A 24,159-nucleotide genomic window follows, 5' to 3' on the forward strand; every position below is an offset into this window, starting at 1 on the left:
GTTCTGCAGAATGTTCCTCAATTTAGGGCTGCTTGATGTTTTTCTCAGACCTGGGGTTATGGGCTTTGGAAGAGAGTATCATAGAGGCTGGAGTGCCCTTCTCATCACATCAAATCAAGGCAACACACCATCAACATCATTTCTCACTGCTGATGTTAACCTAGATCATTGGACTAGGGCAGTGTTTGTTAAGGTTTGCAGCTGTGAAGTTAACTCTTCCCCCCTCCTCCCACACTGTTGTCTTTGGAAGCAAGTCACTAAACAGCCCACGCTTAAGGGGTGAGGAATTATGCTGCACGTCCTTAGGACGGGAATATATACACAAATAATTTAGAATGTTTCTGTAGGCGAGCTTTGTCTCTTCTCCATTTATTTTTGATCATTTATTTCTTTCAGTATAGACCCATGGAGATTTATCTGACTTAAAATTTTTTTTAAGATTTTAATTAATTGTTTGACAGAGAGAGACATAGTGAGAGAGGGAACACAAGAAGAGGAAGAGGAAGAGGGAGAAGCAGGCTTCCTGCCTAGCAGGGAGCCTGACATGGGGCTCCATTCCAGGATCCTGGGATCATGACCTGAGCCAAAGGCAGACACTTAAGATTCAGCCACCCAGGCTCCCCTGAGTTTTTGTATTGTAATCCGATACTGCTATTTTCCTGCTCAAATTCTTCCAGTTTGGGCCAGCAAGAGCTCTTTCAGCTAGCCTGTATCCCATTAACAGACTTAGGGTGTTTGTTTTGGTTTTGGTTTTTAGTGCTTCTCTGTTTTCAAGTACTGAAAGATGCTTTGGGCTCATCTTGTATATTCTCTGCCCCAGCCTAGAAATAGCCATTTCCTTAAGGGGCCCTGGTTTTTTCTTTCTTTCTTCTTCTTCTTCTTCTTTTTTTTTTTAAACTAGAGAGCCCAGATGTGGGCTCTGAAAGTGCTCCTTGCTACTGACAATTAACCCTTTTTGAAGCCAAACTGTCTCTGGCCAGTGGAAACATTTTCAAATTGACTTCTACGACCCTAGTTACCTTCGAAAATGTCTTCCCTGTCTTTTTAACAAGATGTTTCCAGCTCATCACGTCTATTTCCTGCCCCAGACTTAGAACTAGCTATTTCTCTAAGACATCCTGGTTTCTTGTAGTGGGAATGGTATTTCAAGACTGAAAGCTCTGTGTGTGTGTGTGTGTGTGTGTGTGTGTGTGTGTGTGTACTTTTCAATACAATATCTCATGAGTTCCTATTCAGCACTACAGGTTTGTTTTATTTCTAACTTACATTTTTTTTCATCTGTATTTGTCCACATGAAAAGTCTTACTTCTCAGAGACAGAGGATAGAATGAGAATAGCTCCTAACTGCTCATTTACCTCATATTACACACAGTGTTGGAATAAAAGTAACATTTCCACCAATATGAATACTGAGAACAGTTTTTTTCTTGCACATGCTTTCCCCAATTGTCCATTTTTTAAAACACTGTTGTACTGTATCTACATTACCTGAGCACTGAGCAGATAAACATTACACTCTGCTCTCTCCTTTTTAACCCCTTCACTTAGTCTTAGTTCTACAAGTGACTAGTAGACCACCACCAGCCCTTAGATGATATCTTCCTTATTATTTTGGTTGTCTAAAGCTCATTCTCTAGCAAATTCCTTAGGAGGGGATCATGGGAACAGTATTTCCTGAGCTCCTCTAGGTTGATATAGGTCTGCATCCTTTATACTCAATGGTCAGTTTTACCAGGGATCATGTCCTTGGCTCACATGCTCCACCTTGGGTATCTTAACTACATGTTACTCTGCTTTCTTCTGCCATAAAGCATTGGTGGCACAAAAGTTGGAGGGTGATCTAGTTTTCTTTCCTTTATAAATCAACTGCTGTTTTTGCTGAAATGTCTGAGGCATTTTTTCTTCTTTAAAGTCTAGTAATTTTATGACAATGTGTCTTGTGGTTGGTCTCAGGTACATGGTGTGCTTTATCAGAGTAAGTATTTTTTTCCTTTTTTTTTTTTTTTTTTTTTTAGGTTCCAGGAAAGTTTCCTTAACATTTGTTTTTAGCATTTACTCTTTTATCTTGGTTTGGTCTTGCTTTTATTCTGTAGATAATCCCATCACCCCAAAAATCAAATTCTCTTTGCTATCTTTAGTACTTGCCACTTTTTCTTCAGTTGTGTTTATCTCTGCTCCTTTTTTATTTAAAACATTTTCCCATTTACCTTAGCCAGGCATTTTCTGTAATGTTTACCCATTCTTGTTTTCTTCTGGTTTGATATGATTCTTCTTTCTCCCACATTGCCACCACTTTTCTGTGTTTTATGAATCCTGCTTTATACTCTTCTTCGTCCCTGTCTTATAGTCTTAATGCCTGCCAACTAATTTTTAACAGTGTATATTTATAGCAGTGAACACATTAACTTTGTTCAATTTTTAAAAACAGTATGTATTTTTGATTTGTTGTTTTTTGAGTGTGTCTTTCTGGAATGCTTTTGATTCTCCCCTCCCCTTTTATAATAATTTTGTGTGGGATACAACCTTGATAATTGTGTTCACAGCCTTATTGAGACATATTTCATGTACCATAAAATTCACCCATTTCGAGTGTACAGTTCAGTGGTTTTAGTATTTTCAGAGCTGTGCAACCAGTAGCACCATCTGTTGTTCATTCTTACGTGTAATAAGTTCTCTGGAACTTTTAGAAAGTATGGTTCGGGGCGGCTCTTCTGACTTCACAGAGGCTCCCCTTCTGCTGTTTCTATGCCTGTTAAAGAAATGTGATGACTCGCTTCACTGGAGTTCTTGGCTCTGGTCCTCTTGCCCGCTTTTACCTGATCCTTACCTTTCCTCCTTCTTTATGGTCCCTATTCTATTCAATGTCCATTCCATCCTCAGCAATTTCTCCTCAAGTGTGGGACCCTGTTCCTGGAAGCAAGATCTGGTGGGTCCTTTTTAAGAGTTCATTACAGACTGGACTTGCTCCGTCCTTTTTGACTCTGACCACAAGTCCCTTGTACTTACCCAGTGTTTACTGGAGGGTAAAACCCCTCCTGTTTCAACTGCTGTCCTTATGCTGGAGTGCCACACTGTGGAGGGAATGCCCGTTTGCTGTTTTGGAATTTTGCTGTCAGGTCTCTCAGGTGGGTCTGTCAATGCTTTCTGCTTTCTCCTACACCGATACCAATCACTTGTTGATCTTGTGGTTATGAGGGACCTGCCTTTATCTGTTTTTATTTTGAAGTTCATGGGGATACGTTGTCACCTACTTTGTTGAAAATGCTGCCCATGAAGGGCACGTGGATAGCTCAGTCAGTTAAATATCTGCCTTCAGCTCAGGTTCCAATCTTGGAGTCTGGGGATCAAACCCCACATTGTGCTCCCTACTCAGCAGGGCATCTGCTGGTCCCTCTCCTTCTGCCCCTCCCCCTGCTTGTGTTTTCTCTCTCTCTCAAATAAATAAATAAAATCTTTAAAAAAAACTCATGCTGCCCATGAGTTTCTTTTTGTGTTATTACTGAAATATACATGTAGACATATATACACAACTGTAGTGTGGCTCAGTGAAGTTCCACACCTGAACACATCTATGTCATCAGTACTCACATCAGATGCAAAGCACTAACTCCACAGAGGTCCCCCTCAGGTCCAATGCCATTCATGATCCCCCACTAAGGGTGAACACTATACTGGCCTTTAACCAGCCTATACAAGTTTCAGCTGTTTGTGCACTTCATATGAATGGACTCACACAGTCTATATTCTTGTGTCCGGCTTTTCTCACTCACAATCACATCTGCAAAATTCTGCTGTATTTGCCACTGATTGCTCAAGAACTAGAGGGAGTTTAAGCTTATTGCTAAATAGTATTTTATTATGTGAACACACCCAGATTTCTTTATCAATTCTACTAAGTCTGGGCATTTGAGTAGCATCCAGCTTGGGGTATTACAAATAATGCTGCTCTTCTTGTTTTCTCCAACTTCTTCAGCTAGAACCTTAGGTAATCAACTTACCCTTTCTCTTTTTTCCTAACACAAGTACTGAAAATTACACATTTCCCTGTCAGCATGGCTTTAATTGCATGCCACAAACTGTAATGTATTTCCATTGTCAATCAGTTAGAAAGATTTTCTCATCATTTTTGTGATTTCTTTTTTGCCCCATGAGTTGTTTAGAAGTATGCTGCTTAAATTAAATATTTTGAAGACTTCCTAGGTATGTTGTTACTGATTGCTAATTCCACTGTGGTCAGAGAACATAGTGTGATTTCAATCTCTGTGCCAGTGTGATTTCAATCTCTGAAACTTATAGAGACTGTTTTGATGGTCCAGAATAGCGCCACTTTTGGTGAATGTGCCATGAGCATTGGAGAGAGGTGTATTTTGTGGTTGTCGGATATATTGTTCTATACATGTGGAACAGGTTAAGGTGGCTGCTAGTGTTGTCCAGATCATCTATGTCCTTCCTGATCTTTTGTCTAGTAATTCTTTCAATTAGTGAAAGAGAAGTATGACACTCTCCAACTATGACTGTGGATTTGTCTGTTTCATCATTTCAGTCTGTCAATTTTTAATTCATATAATTAAAAAAAGCTTATTAGCCATGAACACGTTTTTCACTGTTAGTCTTCCAGATAAATTGCTCCTTTTATTGGTATGAAATACTCTTGTAACACCTTGTAACTAATACTCAGTTACAAGGTGTTACAAGAGTATTTAACACCTTCTGTCTTGAAGTCTACCTTATCTGACGTTAGTATGCCTACTATAGCTCTCTTATGCTTACTGTCAGTCTGGTAGATCCTTTTTCATCTTTTCACTTTCAACCAAGCTGTGCCTTTGTAATTAAAATGCATCTCTTGTAGACAGCATGCAGCTGAGCCTGAAATCAATCTCTGATTTCTAATTCGGAGGTTTATTCCATTTACATTTAGGATAATTACTGATATGACTGGAGTGGGATCTGCCATTCCGCTATTGGTTTTCTGTTCGCCTCATCTGTTTTTTGATTTTTTTTTTTTTGCCTCTCTATTCCTTCTTGCTTGCTTGCTTCTTTTTTCCTCTACTGACTTTATAGCTTTATCTCTTTGCCTTATTTTTTAAAATTGACTTTACTTTTTAGAGTAGTTTTAGGTTAACAGTAAAACTGAATGGAAAATACAGTGTTGCCATATACTCCCTGCTCCCATAGAGGCATAGCTTTTTCCACTATCAACATCCTGTACCAGAGTGGTATATTTGTTACAATCAATGGACCCACAATGAACGGAAATAGTGGATACGTGTCATTATATACACTTTTCCAAACTCATAGAATATACACCACCTAGAAAGAACCCTATTGTAAACTGTGGACTTTGGACAATACTGTTTGCCTGAAATCAATCTTTGATTTCAAATTCAGAGGTTTATTCCATTTACATTTAGGATAATTACTGATATGACTGGAGTGGGATCTGCCATTCTGCTATTGGTTTTCTGTTCGACTCATCTGTTGTTTTTTTTTTTTTGCCTCTCTATTCATTCTTGCTTTTCTTCTTTCTTCTTCTTCTTTGGATACTGTTCTAGTGTCTAGATGTACCCCTCTTTATCCATTCAATCTACTGAGGACATCTTGGTTTGCTCTAAGTTTTGGCAATTACGAATGAAGCTGCCATAACCACGTGTGTAGGTTTTTGTGTGGACCTCAGTTTTCAACTCATCTGGGTACACATCAAGGAGTAGGATTGCTGGATCATACGGTAAAAGTATGTTTAGTTTTGTAAGAAACTGTCTTCCAAAGTGGCTGTACCTCGTGGCATCGCGATTGGCAGTGAATTGGTGTCCCTCTAGTTCCATATCCATACCAGCATTTGGTGTTGTCAGTGTTTGGGATTTTGGCCATTCTTAGATGGGTCTAGTGGTATCATTGTTGTTTTAATTTGCAATTCCCTAATGGTATGTGACGTTGAGCTTCTTTTCATATGCTTCTTTGCCCTCTGGAGATTTTCTTTGGTAAGGTATCTATTTAGGTCTTCTGCCTATTTTTTAACTGGGGGGTGTGTCTGTTCCCCGATTATTGAGTTTTAAGAATTCTTTATATGTTTTAATAAGAGTCTTTTATCAGATGTGTCTTTGGTAAATATTTTCTGCCAGTCTGTGGCTTGTCTTCTTATCATCTTGATGCATTATTTCTTAAAAAGATTTTATTTACTTATGGGGGGGGGTGTGTGAGCAGGGGAAGCAGCAGAGGGAGAGGGAGCAGGCCAAGCAGAAGGCATGAGCCCGACACAGGCCTTCATCTCATGACCCTGAAATCATGACCTGAGCTGAAATAAAGAGTTGGATGTTCAACCGACTGAGCCACCCAGGCGCCCCTTGAAGATTATTTTTTAAGTGGTTGCTCTAGGTAATACAATATTCCTTCCTAACTTTCCAGTCTACTTAGAGCTAATGTTGAACCATGTGGGAGGTAGCCTCAAAGACGGAGCCCACCTATCTCAGCCTCCTGGTATTCATGCTTTTATGGAGTCCTCTCCCATACTATGTGACTAACAGAATATGGCATAAGTCATGCTGTGTCACTTCCAATGTTAGGTTATAAACAATACGGGGGCTTCTATCCTGATCATTCTCACTCAGATCACTCTGGGTGAAGGGAAGCTCCTAGCTGTGAGCAACCCCATGGGGGGACCCACAAGGGGAGGTCTCCTGCCAACAGCCACATGAATGAGCCAATGAGCTGGAAGCAGATCCTCCAGCCTCAGTCAAGCTCTCAGAATACTGCTGCCCCAGCTGACAGCTTGACTGCAACCTTAGGAGATCCTAAGCCAGAATCACCCAGTGAAGTTGATCCTAGATTCCTCAACTTCAGAAAATATGTGACAATAATGTTTATTAATAATTTTAAGTTGTTGATATTGTGGAGTAATTTGTTACACAGCAATAGATGTACCACTTGACATAAAATGAAAGAATCTCACAAAAAATGGTTCCATCTAGTCCATCATTGTTGCTATGGCTGTCATATGTAGTACATCTACATATAGTATAATCCCCACTGGACAATAATATAATTTTTCCCTAAAGAAGCCATATGTAGTTCATTCCCTTCAGCCCAAGGAGCTTCCTTCAGAGTTTCTCATAACGCCAGTTTCCTGGTGAAGAATTCCTTTAGCTTTATCTGAAAATGTCTTAATTATGCCTTCATTTTTTTGGATATTTTCAATGTCTGTAAGTCTGGGACGACAGGTCCCTCCACCCCCAAAACTTACGAGATGTAGTTCCACTGTCTCTGGCTCCCACTGTTTCTAATGGGAACTCAGAAACAACTTGCATCATTGTTTTTCTAAGTGTAACGTGTACTTTACCCCTTGATGCTTTCAAGAGTTTCTCTTTTTCTTTGATTTCAGCAGTTTGACTATGACGTGCCTATGTGTGGTTTTCTTTGTAATTTAACTTGCCTGGGGCTTGATTAGGTTTCTGAATTTGTAAATTTGTGTTTCACTGATTTAGGGAACATTTCAGCCATCTTTTCTTCAATTTTTTTTTTTTCTGGCCCCTTCTCGCTCCTACTGGTATTTCAACTGCACATACGATTGAACTTCTTACCTTATTCCACAGGTCACAGAGGCTCTGCTTCACTTTTTTCCAATTTTTTGTTCTTCAGACTGCCCAACTGGTACTGATCTATCTTTGAGTTAAATGACACTGTCTTTTGTCACTGAGAAGTTGCTATTAAGCTCATCTAATAGGTTTCCAAACGAGTTACTGTACTTTATAGTTTCAGAATTTCTTGTGCATAGTTCCTACTTTGCTGCTGTTTCTTTTTCCTTGTTTCTTTTTGTGAGCATGTTTATTTTCAGTTATTACCCACCAATAAGGCAAAGTAAGGCTCAAGGTTTTAGCTTCTGATTCAAAGTGAACTAGGACGCAAATTTACATCCATCAGACACAACTGACGGTCACAACTTTTTAAAGTTCAGGCTATCTTGAAAGCTTGCAACATACCAGATATTCCTGGATTCTTTAGTGACAGGGTGTCGGCAATGGCTGACACTAAGTAGAACTTGTGAAGTGTTTTAAAACAGGAGGTGTTTTCTAATTATTGCTAAAGATTAAGAGATTTATAAACACGCTGCATGTCCAGAAATAAGTCAAGATATCTGAAAGTCTACCCACAATGACTGAGGAATGTGTATGTTATAATTTCAAGAGGGGTCAGTGGTCCACATGGGCTAAAATAATACTTGCCTCTGGGTAGCAGATATGTTTGTAAATATAAAATTATATTAGATATTACCTGATAAGATTTTTCATTCTTTACAAGCACATTTTCCCCTCTGCCCTTGGTCATGCAAATCGCTGCTTTAAAGTCCTTATCTGCTAATTTCAACATCTGCATCATCTAGGATTGGTCTCCACTGACTGCCTTTTCTCTTGAGTATAAGTCACATTTTCCTATTTTTCCTTCCTCAATACATAGTGGTTTAGGATTACACCCCAGACCCTGTGAATGGTATGTTGTAGAGACTCTGAATTAATTCTGTTTCGTTCCTTTAAAGAGTACTGATTTTTCATTTTAGCAGGAAGTTAATTTGTCTAGAACCAAAAATTCTAAATTCTCTTACCTCTGCATCGGGCAGCAGCTGAATCCTCCCATCAGTTATCTCAGCCCTATCTAGGAAGCTTGCCCAGGCATGCACAGCTTAGGTGTCAGCCTGAGACTTAGGCGAGGTGCATGTAGAGAATCAGGGCTCCTCCTCTGTGGTCCTCTCCTTTATGGGATATCATCTCATTTCTCTCATTTCTTAACCAGTAAGACTGTACCTTCCTATCCAAGTTTCACCTACCCCCATGTCACCACAACTGCAGACTGCCAATGGGTGAGAAGCTGTAAAAAACAGGAAACCCTTCCAAATGACCACTCTTCTCTTCTCTGTGCTATAGTGGAAACAGCCCTGGAATTGTGAATTTTAGGACCCAAATTCAAATCCTACTCTGGCCACTTTCTAGGTACGCTGACTTTGTGTAGTCAATTCTCAGACACCATTTCCTCATCTTAATATGGGGATAAGAGCACCTGCCTCACAGGGTTGTTAGGAGGATCAAATGAGATAATATACAAGATAAGGGAACAGAGGCTCAGAGGGGCTAGGTGATGTCCTATCTATTAAGCGGCAGGAATAATAGGTTACCCCAGGTCTGTCCAAGCTTTTTCTAATACATCATATTGCTTTCATCTTTATAATGGCCACCCTCTCCACCTTTCCCATCCAAAGATGCATCTAAGTATGTACCATGACCTAATTATCAAGCTGGGCACCAAGAATACCGTTAAGTCAAAGACCCTGCCCTCAGGAAATTCCAACTACACCTTCTCCTTTCTTCTAAGTGTTGACTGCCCTCCGCCTGTGTCTGCTCTTGGGCATTCTCTAGCTCCTCTGGGTGGTTGTTTTAACTTCTTCAGTTCGTAGTTGTTGTCTGTGGGAGGGACTGGCCTCAATACAACCTACTCCGCCATTACCAGAAGTGGAACTGCCATCCATGGCACTTTTGCTTTTGCTATCTAGCTGCTTAGTCTGTTTTTAATGCCAGGACATCTGAAAGGATTCCAAAATCATGCAGCCACTGCTCCCAACCTCCCAGAATCACCTGCTACTTATCTCCATAATAGATAAAACAAAAAATACTGCTTAGCATCTTTGTCCAGATTACTTCTGCTCCTAAAGGGCAACAACACTTGGTCTGAATTTAATTGCTAGGGAGCAAGGAACCAAAAGTGTAACTACTTTCTTCCTACCCCGTCTTACCTGGTGGTGTCTTGGCTATGCCCTGATCTGGTAATGCTCCATATTTCCGATGCTGATCGTACCAGTCATTCACCGTCATAGATGCCAGACTTGGATAACCAGCTCCAAATACTCTGCAAGAATCACATTACATTTAGAAAACCAAACAGAAACAGCACTATTCAAAAGCCTCTTTAGTGACAAAACCTGTGTCTGTTTCATCCTTGCTCCCCTGCCCAGCTATCTTCTGAGGAGCTGTGTAAACTCCTGTGAAGATATGTAAAAACGGACATCTAGGAAGGTGCCTTAAAGGGCTTTCATGAGAAGATAAATAGCTCAGGATCATCACCCAGAAAACAATCCCAGGGGCCACTGTCCCACAAAGTGGCAATGACAATGTGGAAGGGGTATTTATAGTTGGTGGGTCTAAAAGGTACACAGAGGAAGGAGACTTTCCTGCCACCATGTGGAAAAGCCTCTCCGGAACTCAGAATTAAATCCTTCATAGGTAAATATGTCCTTTTGAGAATTGCAGCTGAAAGCAATAATGGGAAACAAGTGAAGTATGCAATTCTCCATGAGATTCCTTTTCTCCTTCTGATTTATTTATTTTTGTCAGTTTCCTTTTGGGCCTACTGTTAAGCTTGAGTTTGTGAGGGAAACGTCTGATGAAGAGAGACATATATATTCAAGCTACATCCCTCTGATGAAAGAACAGCCACCACAGGCGAGCAAGTGGCCTTTCCACAGTGCCCATTCTATCTGTTACTCATGCACCCAACGGAATCCCAAAAGCAGGGGGCCTACAAAGGCAACCCACTTTTCAGTACTACCTACTTGGCTTGGGCCACATTCCGTGTGAGAACAAAGGGTTTCATTGGAGGTCTGTCCTGACGAGCTGAATGAGAAGTTGATGCCTGGAAAGGAAATTAAGTGATTACAAGTGCATTTCTGCCACTCTGCCTACCCTGCTACGCAGGCTCTTAAGTCTTCTGGCGCTTGAAAAGCCCTGGAGTCAAACTCTGCCCACTCCCTATTTCTCGGTCTCTCAGAGACAGCAGCAGAATACTAATGGCGGAGGCTGCTCAGCTCTCCTGAGGAGCGCAGAGGACCTGGCTGAATGAAGAGGAGGAGAAAGCTCTCCCAGAAATCACCTCACCAAAATTAAAAAAAAAGTTTCCCTGACTTTACAATCTCCCCTCCAAAGGAGGAGATTCCAAAGGCTTTTTCCGTGGTCCAGCTAAATCCCTTGAGCTGAACCTGAATCCCTTTCCTCAGCCTGGCCTTCAGTGCTAAAGATGAATCATGGAGACCCTTCTTCTGAAACCCCCCTCCAACGTCATTATGCAATTAACTGTCAAGAACTCCTAGGTTTTTAGAAGAGGGTGTTCCCAAAGGCAAGGGGGAATGAATGTGTTGTTAGTTTTCATACAGTGGCATACAGAAATATTTGAAGGAACCTGGGTTCCCCAGGGGCATATGGAAACAAAGTCTGGTCAGAAAAAAGGTATTCGCCTGGGTCTAGGTTCATCACTTCCAGAGCCAATCCCAACACCAAATAAGGGCACATTCAACAATGACGATGACAGACAGGGAAAGGGAGGACACAGAAAAGTCCAGCCTCAAAACACCTGAAAGCCATTCACCTAGATAGGCTCTGGGGCCTTATGGCCTCAGAATACTGTTTATGCTTTGATCCTTTACCAGGAGGAACGAGGTTCTAATGATTACAAGTCAAATTAGGAAGAGGTTTCTCTGAGGACTTAAATCAATGCCTGTGGCAAGCTGATGAATTCAACTCAACCCATGCTGGGATCCTGAACCAAAAGGAAGTGGGAGCAGGGCCTAATCTTTTGAAGCAGTGGCTCCAAAACAGGGTGACAATTTTCAAAGACAGCCAAAGCTGTGTCACGGCAGGTTTTTACCAGTATACCCAACACTTTGTGCGTGGAGAAGTCCTTCTGTGTCTCATACCTGAGGGGACTAAGGGTGTGAGAGTGCATCACCATGTAAGGTTAAAATCGGATTCCTCCCCCAACCTAAATATATTCGCGATCATTCCTTTTATTTTCTTCTTTCTAGTCTTCTCTCTCCCTCCTCCAGTGACACTTTCCCTCTCCCCTACCATCCTGTTCCTCGTCTCCTTTGGTTATTACAGTCAAGCACAGATTTTAAAAGCCAACCTTTCCTATGCATTCCTTCAGTGGTCAGGACTTCCCACAGCCCAAACCAAATTAGGTCACAAAATTACACATGGCTATTAGCATGTCACAGGTAAGGAAGCACTGGGGAATACCACCATAAGCTGGAGAGAAGGCTACCCTAGTCGATCTTCAGCCTTTCTCCACTAAGCTTAAAAGGGACAGTGATTTTATGGAGACTTCAAACTTGGATTTTACCTCAATCGCTCCCCCTGTTGAACATTCTAATCTACTGAAAGCAGCTTTTTGAGCTGTATAGGCGGTGAGCAGCCTTACCTCTGGTGAGGAGTCTTTTTCTCTCAGGATCTTCATCTCCTGGTCAATGCTCTCAATCTCTTCTAAGCTGATACCAATCCACCTTCGAAGGTGAAGGAGGTAATACTCACGAACACGCTCATCATCTGCTTGACCAGTTTCCACAGCAGATTTCAGTGCAGACAACCTATGCTCCACTTCCTTCTTCTGCCTGTATCTGTTCCACAGAAAAGCATTGCCCATGAACTTCAAAATAAAGAGGTATTCCTTCAAAGAAGGCCACAGTAAGAGTTTCCCTTTTCCAAGTGACCAAGCAGTAAATATGCCAGTTTCCGCTTGGGCAAAAATACAGATTCAATACCCCAGAACTTGCCACCAAGGCTGCAAGTCCTCAAGACTGCCAGGGCAAGGAAGGGATCAGCAGGGCCGAATACCTCCCAAAGCCAGAAAAATAGAAAAGTTACCTGATCTGAGCCACTCCCCCCAACCCCATCATCTTTAGAGATGTGAGTCCCTCAGTAATTTCATTACATCGACCCTTACTAAGTTGGATACTTAGTATCAACATCCATTAGGGGAACTGCCACTTCAAAGAATCACAGAATCTTGGGGGTTGTTTACCTGCCACTGATGCGGGAATTCCTTGGGAAAGAGCCTAAAAAAAGTGGTCATCTCTTCTTTTCTTCTGGGAAAAACAATCTTAGGTCTTCTGGCTGGTCCTTTTACTAAGGAAATCATATTGTGTGAACCAAGGAAATAGTCTCTTGTATTTTTCTCAAGGACAAGTGCTATGCTAAGTGCTTTTATTTATGTGATCACATTAAATTAAGCTTTATACCCAACATGGGGCTTGAACCTACGACCCTGAGATCAAGAGTCACATGCTCTACTACTGACCAAGCCAGCCAGGTGCCCCTGCCTTGTCCTAATATAATTTAAAGACTCACAACAATCCTGCCTTGCCTTTTCCAGAAGGCGTTCATTCACCTGAAAAGTACTTACTGAGTACCTACCATGTGACTGGCACTGTGCTCAGTGCCGGACACGTAGCAGTGTAGACAAGGAAGTCCGTGCTCTCCTCAAGCTCTCATTCTAGGGGAAGCTGACAAGAAGGGATGATGGGTCGGGTGGTGATAAGTGCCATGAAGAAGCAAAAGGCAAGGTAGAGTGGACAGAATGATGGCACAAGAGGAAAAGTGCTATTACATACGAGGCCATCAGGAGGAGGTGACATTGGAGCAGACTTCAATCAGGAAGCAAACCTTGCCAATATGTGAAAGAGGCTTCCCTGGGTTGGGAGTGGGGTAGGAAGTGTAATGGTCCCAGAGTGGGAGAGAGCTTGGTTTGCAGTGTCTGAGAACTAGAAAGTAGGCCAGTGTGGCTGGCATGGAGTGAAGAAGAATGACAGCAAATGAGAGAAGAGGGATAGCCATGGCTACAATTTCTAGAACCCTGTAGGCTGTAAGACCCTCGATACCAAATACCATGATATTTTGAGACAGGAAAGCCACTGGAGGCTTTTGAAGAGAATACATAACATGAATACAGTGACACGAAAACTTTTTTATATGGGCCACTCTGGCTGTGGTGCGGAGTGTGGCCTGTGGGGGAGGGGAGGCAAGGAGGGAAGTGGAGAAATCAACTAAGTGGATGCTGTTATCATCTAGCTGAGAGATAGTCACCTGAGATAGGGAGGTGGTGAGATGTGGATGTATTTAAAATGTAAAACAGATGTACTGGATGTTAAGGGCTTGAGGGAGAGAGAGAAAGAGAGAGAGAGAGAGGGAGAGAGAGAGAAGTCGAGGAAAAGTTCCACGATTTCCAAGAGAAGTCTTTCAAAATAGCCATGACTGGAACCCCACTCTGGATCTCCAGAATCAGATGCCCCTCTGCAGGTGTTCACCCCAATCTGGAGTTCTTAACCTGAGGTCCACGGATAGAGTCTGGCAGGAGGGGGGCCCTGAATTCCCTGAGATATGCAAAAGTTTTTTTTTTTTTGGACCTGGGAGAGGTCTCCAGGTTTTTTTTTTGTTGTTGTTTTTTTTTTTGGAGGTCTATAGTTTTTATCAGATTATCAAGATCCATAACCCGCGAAAAGTCAAGAACCACTGCTCTGGAGCCGTTCTTTATTATACAAACCTCTTAGGCTCTTCTGATCCTTTTACCCAACAAGTGGAACAGTTTATGTGATGTTACAAATAACCGTCCCAGCACCAACATCAGTAGCCTCTGAGCGAAACGCCACAAAGGGAAACTCCTAGTTCACGAACGCTATTACAGGTATCACTTGAGAACATTTAATTCTGGCCCCACTCCTACCCCTACCCTCTTTCCTGGATGTACCTACAGCAGGAAAAAAAACCCAACAAACCTACCAGGGCCTTAGAATGTATATAATCCATGGTAATTTCTGGGTCAGTCTACTGGTCTTTTAGGATAAGGTTCTTATGCTTGCGTACTTGCGGTCTAACCTTGCTCATAGGCTGCTTCTTCATGTCCTTGCTTCTGTGACTTCACTCTGGTCATCTTTGAAACTTTAGCTCTTCCACTCCTGCTTTTTTTAGGCCAGTGGTTTTTTTTTTTTTAAACCTTTTGGTCTTAGCCAAAGAACTCTTTCTTCTTATGAGAACTTATCTGGAACTCCAATAAGTAATAAACAGATAAAAATCCACCTTAGTTAAAGCAAGAGGAGAGCTCCCAACATTGCCTCTACCCCGGCACTGCGGTGGATTCTTCCGAGTTCTGAGGAACAGACTGAAAACCACTGCCCTAGGCCCTTCATCACTGTTTTAGATTTCCTATGGCGAGACATTACATGGAAACACTCCCTACCATCTTAGAATCCCCAATGCCTGTCACCCATCTGACTCTGGACAACGGTCCCCATTTCCTTGATCTGTTCTCAGACTGCTGCAGAGAGCTAACGAAGGACAAATTTGAGTCAAATGAGTCAATGACATATTCAAATGATCAAACTTCAGCCGAATGGTCACTCGTGCTCAGCTGTCCTTCTGTTTATCTTTTGTGGATTCTACACCCCCATCACACTCACCAGACGGCCAAAAGATACAGAATTCAGTATCCCTCTTTCCCTTACAATCTCTGTAATTTCACCCTTCATTGGCTTTAAGTAGGAGCTAACCCTGTCTTCACCAGGGCAAGGTCTTTACCATTCCACTTTTGCTATCGATCCTGTCCCTACCCACATCTCCCCAGGCCTCACTCTGTCAATCATCCTGTCAACAGCAGTTGCAACTTTTCACTCTACTGAGGCCTTTTCCCCTATCTTAGAGAACACCTTCCCTCAAGACATGTTCTATCCTTTCAAAGGATCACTTTTCTCTTTTCCATGCTATATTGTAGAGAACTGGGAATTTGAAGACCTCAGTTTAAATTGTAGCCTGGACACTTTCAAGGTATGTTAAGTTTGGACAAGTAAATTCTCGTAACCCACTTCCTTAGCTCTAAAATGGAGATGAGAAGATCCACTTCCTGGGGTTAAGGAGATCAGATGGAACAATACACATGAAAGTCCTTCATAAGTGGCGACAGGATACAGATACTGTCAGGGGATGGGAAAGAGGAGGCCAGGAGGGGTTAGGTGATGCCCCATCTGTTAAGTGGAAGAAACTGGACTGGCTGCTCCAGGTCCATCTAACTCCAAAGTCCAGGCTTTATGTGCAACACCACATTGCTTCCATTTTTCTGATGAACACCATATCTGGTCCTCCCAAGCTACTTCATATATCTACTATGATCCACTGACTGGGTTGGGTCCCCAAGGACAATGATACATTAGGATACTAAAGATGCAGTGAGTCCAGGTCTCTGACCTCTAGGAGTTTCCAGTTGAGAGAATGACCAATTTAGGTGCTACAGTATCTGGGAGGGGGCTTGACAGGGGGAAGTTTCAAAGAGTAGGAGTCATTTGCTCTCTCTTCCCCAGGCTTCTGTAAGCCCCCTGCTGAGTCTCTGACCTCTTGATTGCTTTCCTGCCTCTTTCTCCTCCCTTAACGTGCCCAATTTTTATCCTTGGCATTTTTTCTCGCTACGTGTTTTCCCTCAGTAATCCATACCCCCCAAAGCTCCTGAAATTTTAGCACCAGATACCAGTCCCCTAAGTTTCAGTTATACGTCCATCTACTGATGGACACGTACCTGGCTGTCACTTCAGAATCTCAGTTCCGTGAGAACACCAGACTCATGGCTCACCCAGCTTCTACTCCTCTGTTTCTGGCACAGCTAATCAACCAGACTCACACTCTCAGAGATGGCAATCAGAATAGAGAGGACGGGTTTTGAGAGAGGATATACCACTTGGGCGTTTTGTGTAGGATGGCCTCAGTGCATAAAGTCGTGGTGTTGGGGAGGAGGGAGGACTTAACTGAAAATAAAAAGGATCTCAATAATGCGGTTTCTAATCCTATCAGTGCTTCTTGCACAAGTAATACCTCTGACAGCTCTCATTTCACTTTTATCACTTTTCCCAGCTGAAGTGCTATTATAATGTGATAATTTGTCTTTCTGCCACTCTCTTCCCTTTCTGGATTCTGTACATATCACTTCCTTCTGCAGATCTCTGACCAGAGTACTCCCAGCTTCTTCCAAACTAGACTGGTCTGCACGCCCTGTACGTACCTCAAATTACTCTGCTGGGGCCCCTGCTCTTGTTATTCCTCCTGCTTGTCAACAGTAAGTGCTGCCTGAGCACCTCCTATGTGCGGGGCCCTGTGCTAGACACACCACTGCGATCAAGAGAGAGGCCGCTCCTGCCGTCAAGGAGTATACATTCCAGTAGAGGAGAAAGACAAAGCCCAGGAAGACAGAAAAACAAAGGGCACTTCATGCAAAAAGAACATGTACAAAGACTATAAAAGGAAGGAGTTGGGTCTGTGCAAAGGATCGGAGGAAGGCGATTGCGGCTAGAATCCAGTCAACAAGGCAAGACGGAAGAGAAGCAGGTGCCAGACTGGGCAGGACTTTGGAGTTAGTGGGATGACTCTTCCAGGTGAAGTGCTAGGGGCCTGCACTGAGGTGCGACCATGGAGAACTCAAGAAACAGGATTTAAGACTCATTCTTCACGGTGGACCGGAGCTGGAGAGTCAGAAGGGGGGAACTGAGGCTAACTCCTAGCTGCTGGCTTAAACATCTGGGTGAATGGCGGTGCCACTCACTGAGATGGTGAAGCCCTGGGTGTGGGGGCACTCTGGGGATTAAAAAGCCAAGGGTTCAGCTGAGGCCATATTAAGTTTGAGATGTCTGTGAAACATCCATGTAGGGTGTTGGAAGTATGAGGCTGAGGATCAGGAAAGGTCTGGGCTGGTGATGTACAGGTGGGAGCCATTAGCATTGAGAGAACACTATTATTTTGTCTTGCAGACATTTTTTAAAGAATGTTCAAAGACCAAGCTTTCTAGGCAAAGAAATGCAAATAAAAACAATAAGATACCTTTTTTGGTATCCCAATTGGATTTTCTAAGTGTTAACATCTAGGCCAATGCAGTGGGATGTATTCCAAAGCTGTGTTATTGTGGGAAGCAATGTTGCTACCCTCAAGAGTCTTCAAGTACTCAAACCCTTTGATCTAGTCACTGGTCCTAGAAATCTATCCTAAGGAAACAGTGACAGATGCAATTAAAGATGTCTGTCCCAAGGCTACTTAGAAGAATGAAAACAAACAAAAACAAATCTGAAACCTGGAACCTATACATGGTCTAAGTATTTGACAATAAAAGATTAGTTTGAATGATAATGGTACAACTATGGGATGGCATATCAGGTAACCATTAAATATCATGGTTTCAAAAGACACGGAGAAATGTTCACAATGTTAGGTTTGAAAAGGATAAAAAACTATATATACAGTATTATTCCAAATTTATTACCTAAAATAACTATATATCTGGAAGGAAAATACATCAGCAAGTTAACAAAGATCATCTCTGCATGCTGGAACTGAGACCTTTTTAATTAAAAAAAAAATACGGGTATTCAAACTTTCTACAATGAGTATTATTACGTTTACATTCAGAAAAATCTGTAATTTCTGTTTTTAAGCACAATTCTAGGTTCATCTCAAATGCATTATATGCTGAAACCTTGTCCTCATCCCTCCAACCAGATGTGCTCATTCCCTAGTCTTTCTCTACAGCCCTGTATCCCTGTGGCACTTACAGTCCAGTTTCTGGGTGTACCATAATTATCTGGGTACCAAACTCACTGTTTAAACCACCTGCTACCTGCCAACAGGCCACCCCCATATTCTGACAAAAGATGGGATGCTCAGCTAGGCTATCATTGAAAATAGAAGGAAAGATAAAAAGCTTCCAGGACAAACAAAAACTGAAAGAATTTGCAAACACCAAACCAGCTCTACAGGAAATATTGAAAGGGGTCCTCTAAGCAAAGAGAAAGCCTAAAAGTAGTAGATCAGAAAGGAACAGAGACAATATACAGTAACAGTCACCTTACAGGCAATACAATGGCACTAAACTCATATCGCTCAATAGTTACCCTGAATGTTAATGGGCTAAATGCCCCTGTCAAAAGACACAGGGTATCAGAATGGATAAAAAAACAAAACCCATCTATATGTTGCCTACAAGAAACTCATTTCAGACCCGATGACACCTCCAGATTTAAAGTGAGGGGGTGGAAAACAATATACCATGCTAATGGACATCAGAAGAAAGCATGGGTGGCAATCCTTATATCAGATCAATTAGATTTTAAGCCAAAGACTATAATAAGAGATGAGGAAGGACACTATATCATACTCAAAGGATCTGTCCAACAAGAAGATCTAACAATTTTAAATATCTATGCCCCTAACGTGGGAGCAGCCAACTATATAAACCAATTAATAACAAAATCAAAGAAACACATCAACAATAATACAATAATATTAGGGGACTTTAACACTCCCCTCGCTGAAATGGACAGATCATCCAAGCAAAAGATCAACAAGGAAATAAAGGCCTTAAATGACACACTGGACCAGATGGACATCACAGATATATTCAGAACATTTCATCCCAAAGCAACAGAATACACATTCTTCTCTGGTGCACATGGAACATACTCCAGAATAGATCACATCCTGGGTCCTAAATCAGGACTCAACCGGTATCAAAAGATTGGGATCATTCCCTGCATATTTTCAGACCACAATGCTCTGAAAAGCTAGAACTCAACCACAAGAGGAAATTTGGAAAGAACCCAAATACATGGAGACTAAACAGCATCCTTCTAAAGAATGAATGGGTCAACCAGGAAATTAAAGAAGAATTGAAAAAATTCATGGAAACAAATGATAATGAAAACACAATGGTTCAAAATCTGTGGGACACAGCAAAGGCAGTCCTGAGAAGAAAATATATAGCGATACAAGCCTTTCTCAAGAAACAAGAAAGGTCTCAAGTATACAACCTAATCCTACACCTAAAGGAGCTGGAGAAAGAACAAGAAAGAAACCCTAAACCCAGCAGGAGAAGAGAAATCATAAAGATCAGAGCAGAAATCAATGAAATAGAAACAAAAAAACCAACAGAACAAATCAATGAAACTAGGAGCTGGTTTTCTGAAAGAATTAGTAAGATTGATAAACCCCTGGCCAGACTATCAAAAAGAAAAGAGAAAGGACCCAAATAAATAAAATCATGAATGAAAGAGGAGAGATCACAATAACACCAAAGAAATACAAACAATTATAAGAACATACTATCAGCAACTGTACACAAACAAATTTGACAATCTGGAAGAAATGGATGCATTTCTAGAGACATATAAACTACCACAACTGAACCAGGGAGAAATAGAAAACCTGAACAGACCCATAGCCAGTAAGGAGATTGAAACAGTCATCAAAAATCTCCAAGCAAAAGCCCAGGGCCAGACAGCTTCCCAGGGGAATTTTAACCAAATGTTTAAAGAAGAACTAATTCCTATTCTCCTGAAACTGTTCCAAAAAATAGAAATGGAAGGAAAACTTCCAAACTCATTTTATGAGGCCAGCATCACCTTGATCCCAAAACCAGATAAGGATCCCATCAAAAAAGAGAACTATAGACCAATATCCTTGATGAACACAGATGCAAAAATTCTCACCAAAATACTAGCCAATAGGATCCAACAGTACATTAAAAGGATTATTCACCACGACCAAGTGGGATTACAGGGCTGCAATGTTGGTTCAACATCCACAAATCAATGTGATACAATACGTTAATAAAAGAAAACAATAAGCCTGGCGATTCACAGACCTGTACCCCTAGGGATAAAAATATATGTTTATAAAAAAAAATTAAAAAAAAAAAAAAAAGAAAGAACAAGAACCATATGATACTCTCAATAGATGCTGAAAAAGCATTTGACAAAGTACAGCATCCCTTCCTGATCAAAACTCTTCAAAGTGTAGGGACAGAGGGCACATACCTCAATATTATCAAAACCATCTATGAAAAACCCACCGCAAATATTCTCAATGGAGAAAAACTGAAAGCTTTTCCGCTAAGGTCAGGAACACGGCAGGGATGTCCATTATCACCACTGCTATTCAACACAGAAGTCCTAGCCTCAGCAATCAGACAACAAAAGGAAATTAAAGGCATCCAAATCGGCAAAGAAAAAGTCAAACTATCACTCTTTGCAGATGATATGATACTATATGTGGAAAACCCAAAAGACTCCACTCCAAATCTGCTAGAACTTATACAGGAATTCAGTAAAGTGTCAGGATATAAAGTCAATGCACAGAAATCAGTTGCATTTCTCTACACCAACAATAAGACAGAAGAAAGAGAAATTAAGGAGTCAATCCAATTTACAATTGCACCCAAAACCATAAGATACCTAGGAATAAACCTAATCAAAGAGGCTAAGAATCTATACTCAGAAAACTATAAAGTCCTCATGAAAGAAATTGAGGAAGACACAAAGAAATAGAAAAATGTTCCATGCTCCTGGATTGGAAGAACAAATATTGTGAAAATGTCTATGCTACCTAAAGCAATCTACATATTTAATGCAATTCCTATCAAAATACCATCCATTTTTTTCAAAGTAATGTAACAAATAACCCTAAAATTTATATGGAACCAGAAAAGACCTCGAATAGTCAAAGGAGTATTGAAAAAGAAAGCCAAAGTTGGTGGCATCACAATTCCGGACTTCAAACTCTATTACAAAGCTGTCATAATCAAGACAGCATGTTACTGGCACAAAAACAGACACATAGATCAATGGAACAGAATAGAGAGCCCAGAAATAGACCCTCAACTCAATGGTCAACTCATCTTTGACAAAGCAGGAAAGCATGTCCAATGGAATAAAGACAGCCTCTTCAATAAATGGTATTGGGAAAATTGGATAGCCACATGCAGAAAAATGAAATTGAACCATTTCCTTACACCACACATGAAAATAGACTCAAAATGGATAAAGGACCTCAATGTGAGAAAGGAATCCATCAAAATCCTTGAGGAGAACACAGGCAGCAACCTCTTCGACCTCAGCCGCAGCAACATCTTCCTAGGAACATCGCCAAAGGCAAGGGAAGCAAGGACAAAAATGAACTATTGGGATTTCATCAAGATCAAAAGCTTTTGCACAGCAAAGGAAACAGTTAACAAAACCAAAAGACAGCTGACAGAATGGGAGAAGATATTTGCAAACGACATATCAGATAAAGGGCTAGTGTTCAAAATCTATAAAGAAGTTATCAAACTCAACACCCAAAGAACAAATAATCCAATCAAGAAATGGGCAGAAGACATGAACAGACATTTCTGCAAAGAAGACATCCAGATGGCTAACAGACACATGAAAAAGTGCTCCACATCACTCGGCATCAGGGAAATACAAATCAAAACTACAATGAGATATCACCTCACACCACTCAGAATGGCTAAAATTAACAAGTCAGGAAATGACAGATGCTGGTGAGGATGTGGAGAAAGGGGAACCCTCCTACACTGTTGGTGGGAATGCATGCTGGTGCAACCACTCTGCAAAACAGCTTGGAGGTTCCTCAAAATGTTGAAAATAGAAATATCCTACGACCCAGCAATTGCACTACTGGGTATCTACCCTAAAGACACAAACGCAGTGATCCGAAGGGGCACGTGCACCCGAATGTTTATATAGCAGCAATGTCTACAATAGCCAAACTATGGAAAGAACCTAGATGTCCATCAACAGATGAATGGATAAAGAAGATGTGGTATACATACACAATGGAATACTATGCAGCCATCAAAAGAAATGAAGTCTTCCCATTTGTGACGATGTGGATGGAACTAGAGGGTATCATGCTTAGTGAAATAAGTCAATCGGAGAAAGACAACTATCATATGATCTCCCTGATATGAGGAAATGGAGATGCAACATGGGGGTTAAGGGGGTAGGAGAAGAATAAATGAAACAAGATGGGATCGGGAGGGAGACAAACCATAAGAAACTCTTAATCTCACAAAACAAACTGAGGGTTGCTGGGGGGAGGGGATTTGGGAGGGGGGTCGGGTTATGGACATTGGGTAGGGTATGTGCTATGGTGAGTGCTGTGAAGTGTGTAAACCTGGCAATTCACAGACTTGTACCCCTGGGGATAAAAATACATATGTTTATAAAAAATTTAAAAAAAATAATTAGGGTGAACAACAACAACAAAAAGATGGGCTGCTGAATTCCACATCCTGTCAGTCTATCCCAGTTCCTCCAAAATTACTCACTGTTGCAAACCCTGAACCATACTTCATTATTCCTTCATAGGCCATACAACCTAAAATTCCATGATTATTTATTAGTGCATTGTCTGACTCCTCCACCAAAATAAAAGCTTGATGAGGGCATGGATTTCATCTGATTCTCCATGACTTAGAACAGTTCCTGGCCCACTAGAAAGTCTCAAAACATATATGTCAAGTGAATGGATCAAGTATCGGCTCTGTAGTCTTTAGCCCAGACCTCTCCTCTGAGCCACACACTACCCGATATCTCTACTTGGATGACTCCTACACACCTTAAATGCAGCACAGCTCAGTACTGAATTTCTTGATCCTACAAGATGGGACCCTTGTGACTTGCGCATGATTTCATCCGTGAGGAATTCTGAGGCTCAGATGGGATAGATAAGTTGCCCAAAGTCTGGTGGCTTATAAGTAAAGCTGGGTCTCAGACCCAGGCCTCTGACTCCACAACCTGTACTCAGCTACAAAGACAGAACAACAGCCAACTTTGAGTACTCACTGCACCTGCCATGGTGCTAAGGGCTTTTTAATGTATTTCTCTTTTAAACTTCCAAACTACTTTAGGAAGAAAGACCTATTATTATTATCCGATTTTATAGCTTGGGAAATGAAGGCCACCAAGAGATGAAGCACCTTACCCAATGTTAGACTGATCAAATGGTGGAACTGGGATTCAGATTCCTTCCCAAGTTCTTAGCAGCAGGGCTGTTCCTTCACCTTCCTCGCATCCCAAGCTCTCCTTGGTCTGGACCCCACAATATTCTTCAGCATCCTTCCTTCCTCTTCTCTACCACCCCACTTTATGTTCTAGCATCATCTGATTGCTTACAGTTGTTCCCCACCCACACATCCGCACCCCAGCACTGCGCTCTTTAATGCCCGGTGGCTTTACTAACATCTGCTGGCTAATGCCCTCCTTTTCTCTTCCTCTAGGTAGTATTCTTACCCCTCCTTAAACAACTCATCACAGGAGTCACCTTTGCCAGGGAGGCTTCTCTCTGCTGTTCCCTCTTTGGTTAGGTTCCCCTCCTGTCTGCTCTCACAGTACCTGTGCATTTATCTATCACATCATTTTATACTGCTACTTTGCTTCAATACCTCTCCAGACTATATAGCCCTGCAAGGTGGAGACCTCCACCCAGACTCATCTGAACACCCGTACTCGCTTTGTATTTCCAGTGCCTAGAGTAGCTCCTAGACACT

At 41.6% G+C, this 24,159-nt stretch overlaps 1 protein-coding gene across 1 annotated transcript in view; it reads right to left on the minus strand.

Annotated features, from left to right (window-relative positions):
* The window catches only part of IGBP1 (immunoglobulin binding protein 1), a 29,248-nt gene that overhangs the window by 3,009 nt on the left and 2,080 nt on the right, over nucleotides 1–24,159 (minus strand). Inside the window, exons 3-5 of the mRNA XM_082717204.1 lie at nucleotides 12,232–12,427; nucleotides 10,592–10,671; nucleotides 9,776–9,888 (exon numbers count right to left, since the gene is read on the minus strand). Coding sequence (XP_082573330.1) covers nucleotides 9,776–9,888; nucleotides 10,592–10,671; nucleotides 12,232–12,427 — 389 coding nt within the window. The remainder of the gene's footprint in view (nucleotides 1–9,775; nucleotides 9,889–10,591; nucleotides 10,672–12,231; nucleotides 12,428–24,159) is intronic.

This window comes from Mustela nivalis (assembly GCF_964662115.1).
Source record: "Mustela nivalis genome assembly, chromosome: X".
Lineage (NCBI taxonomy): Eukaryota > Metazoa > Chordata > Mammalia > Carnivora > Mustelidae > Mustela > Mustela nivalis.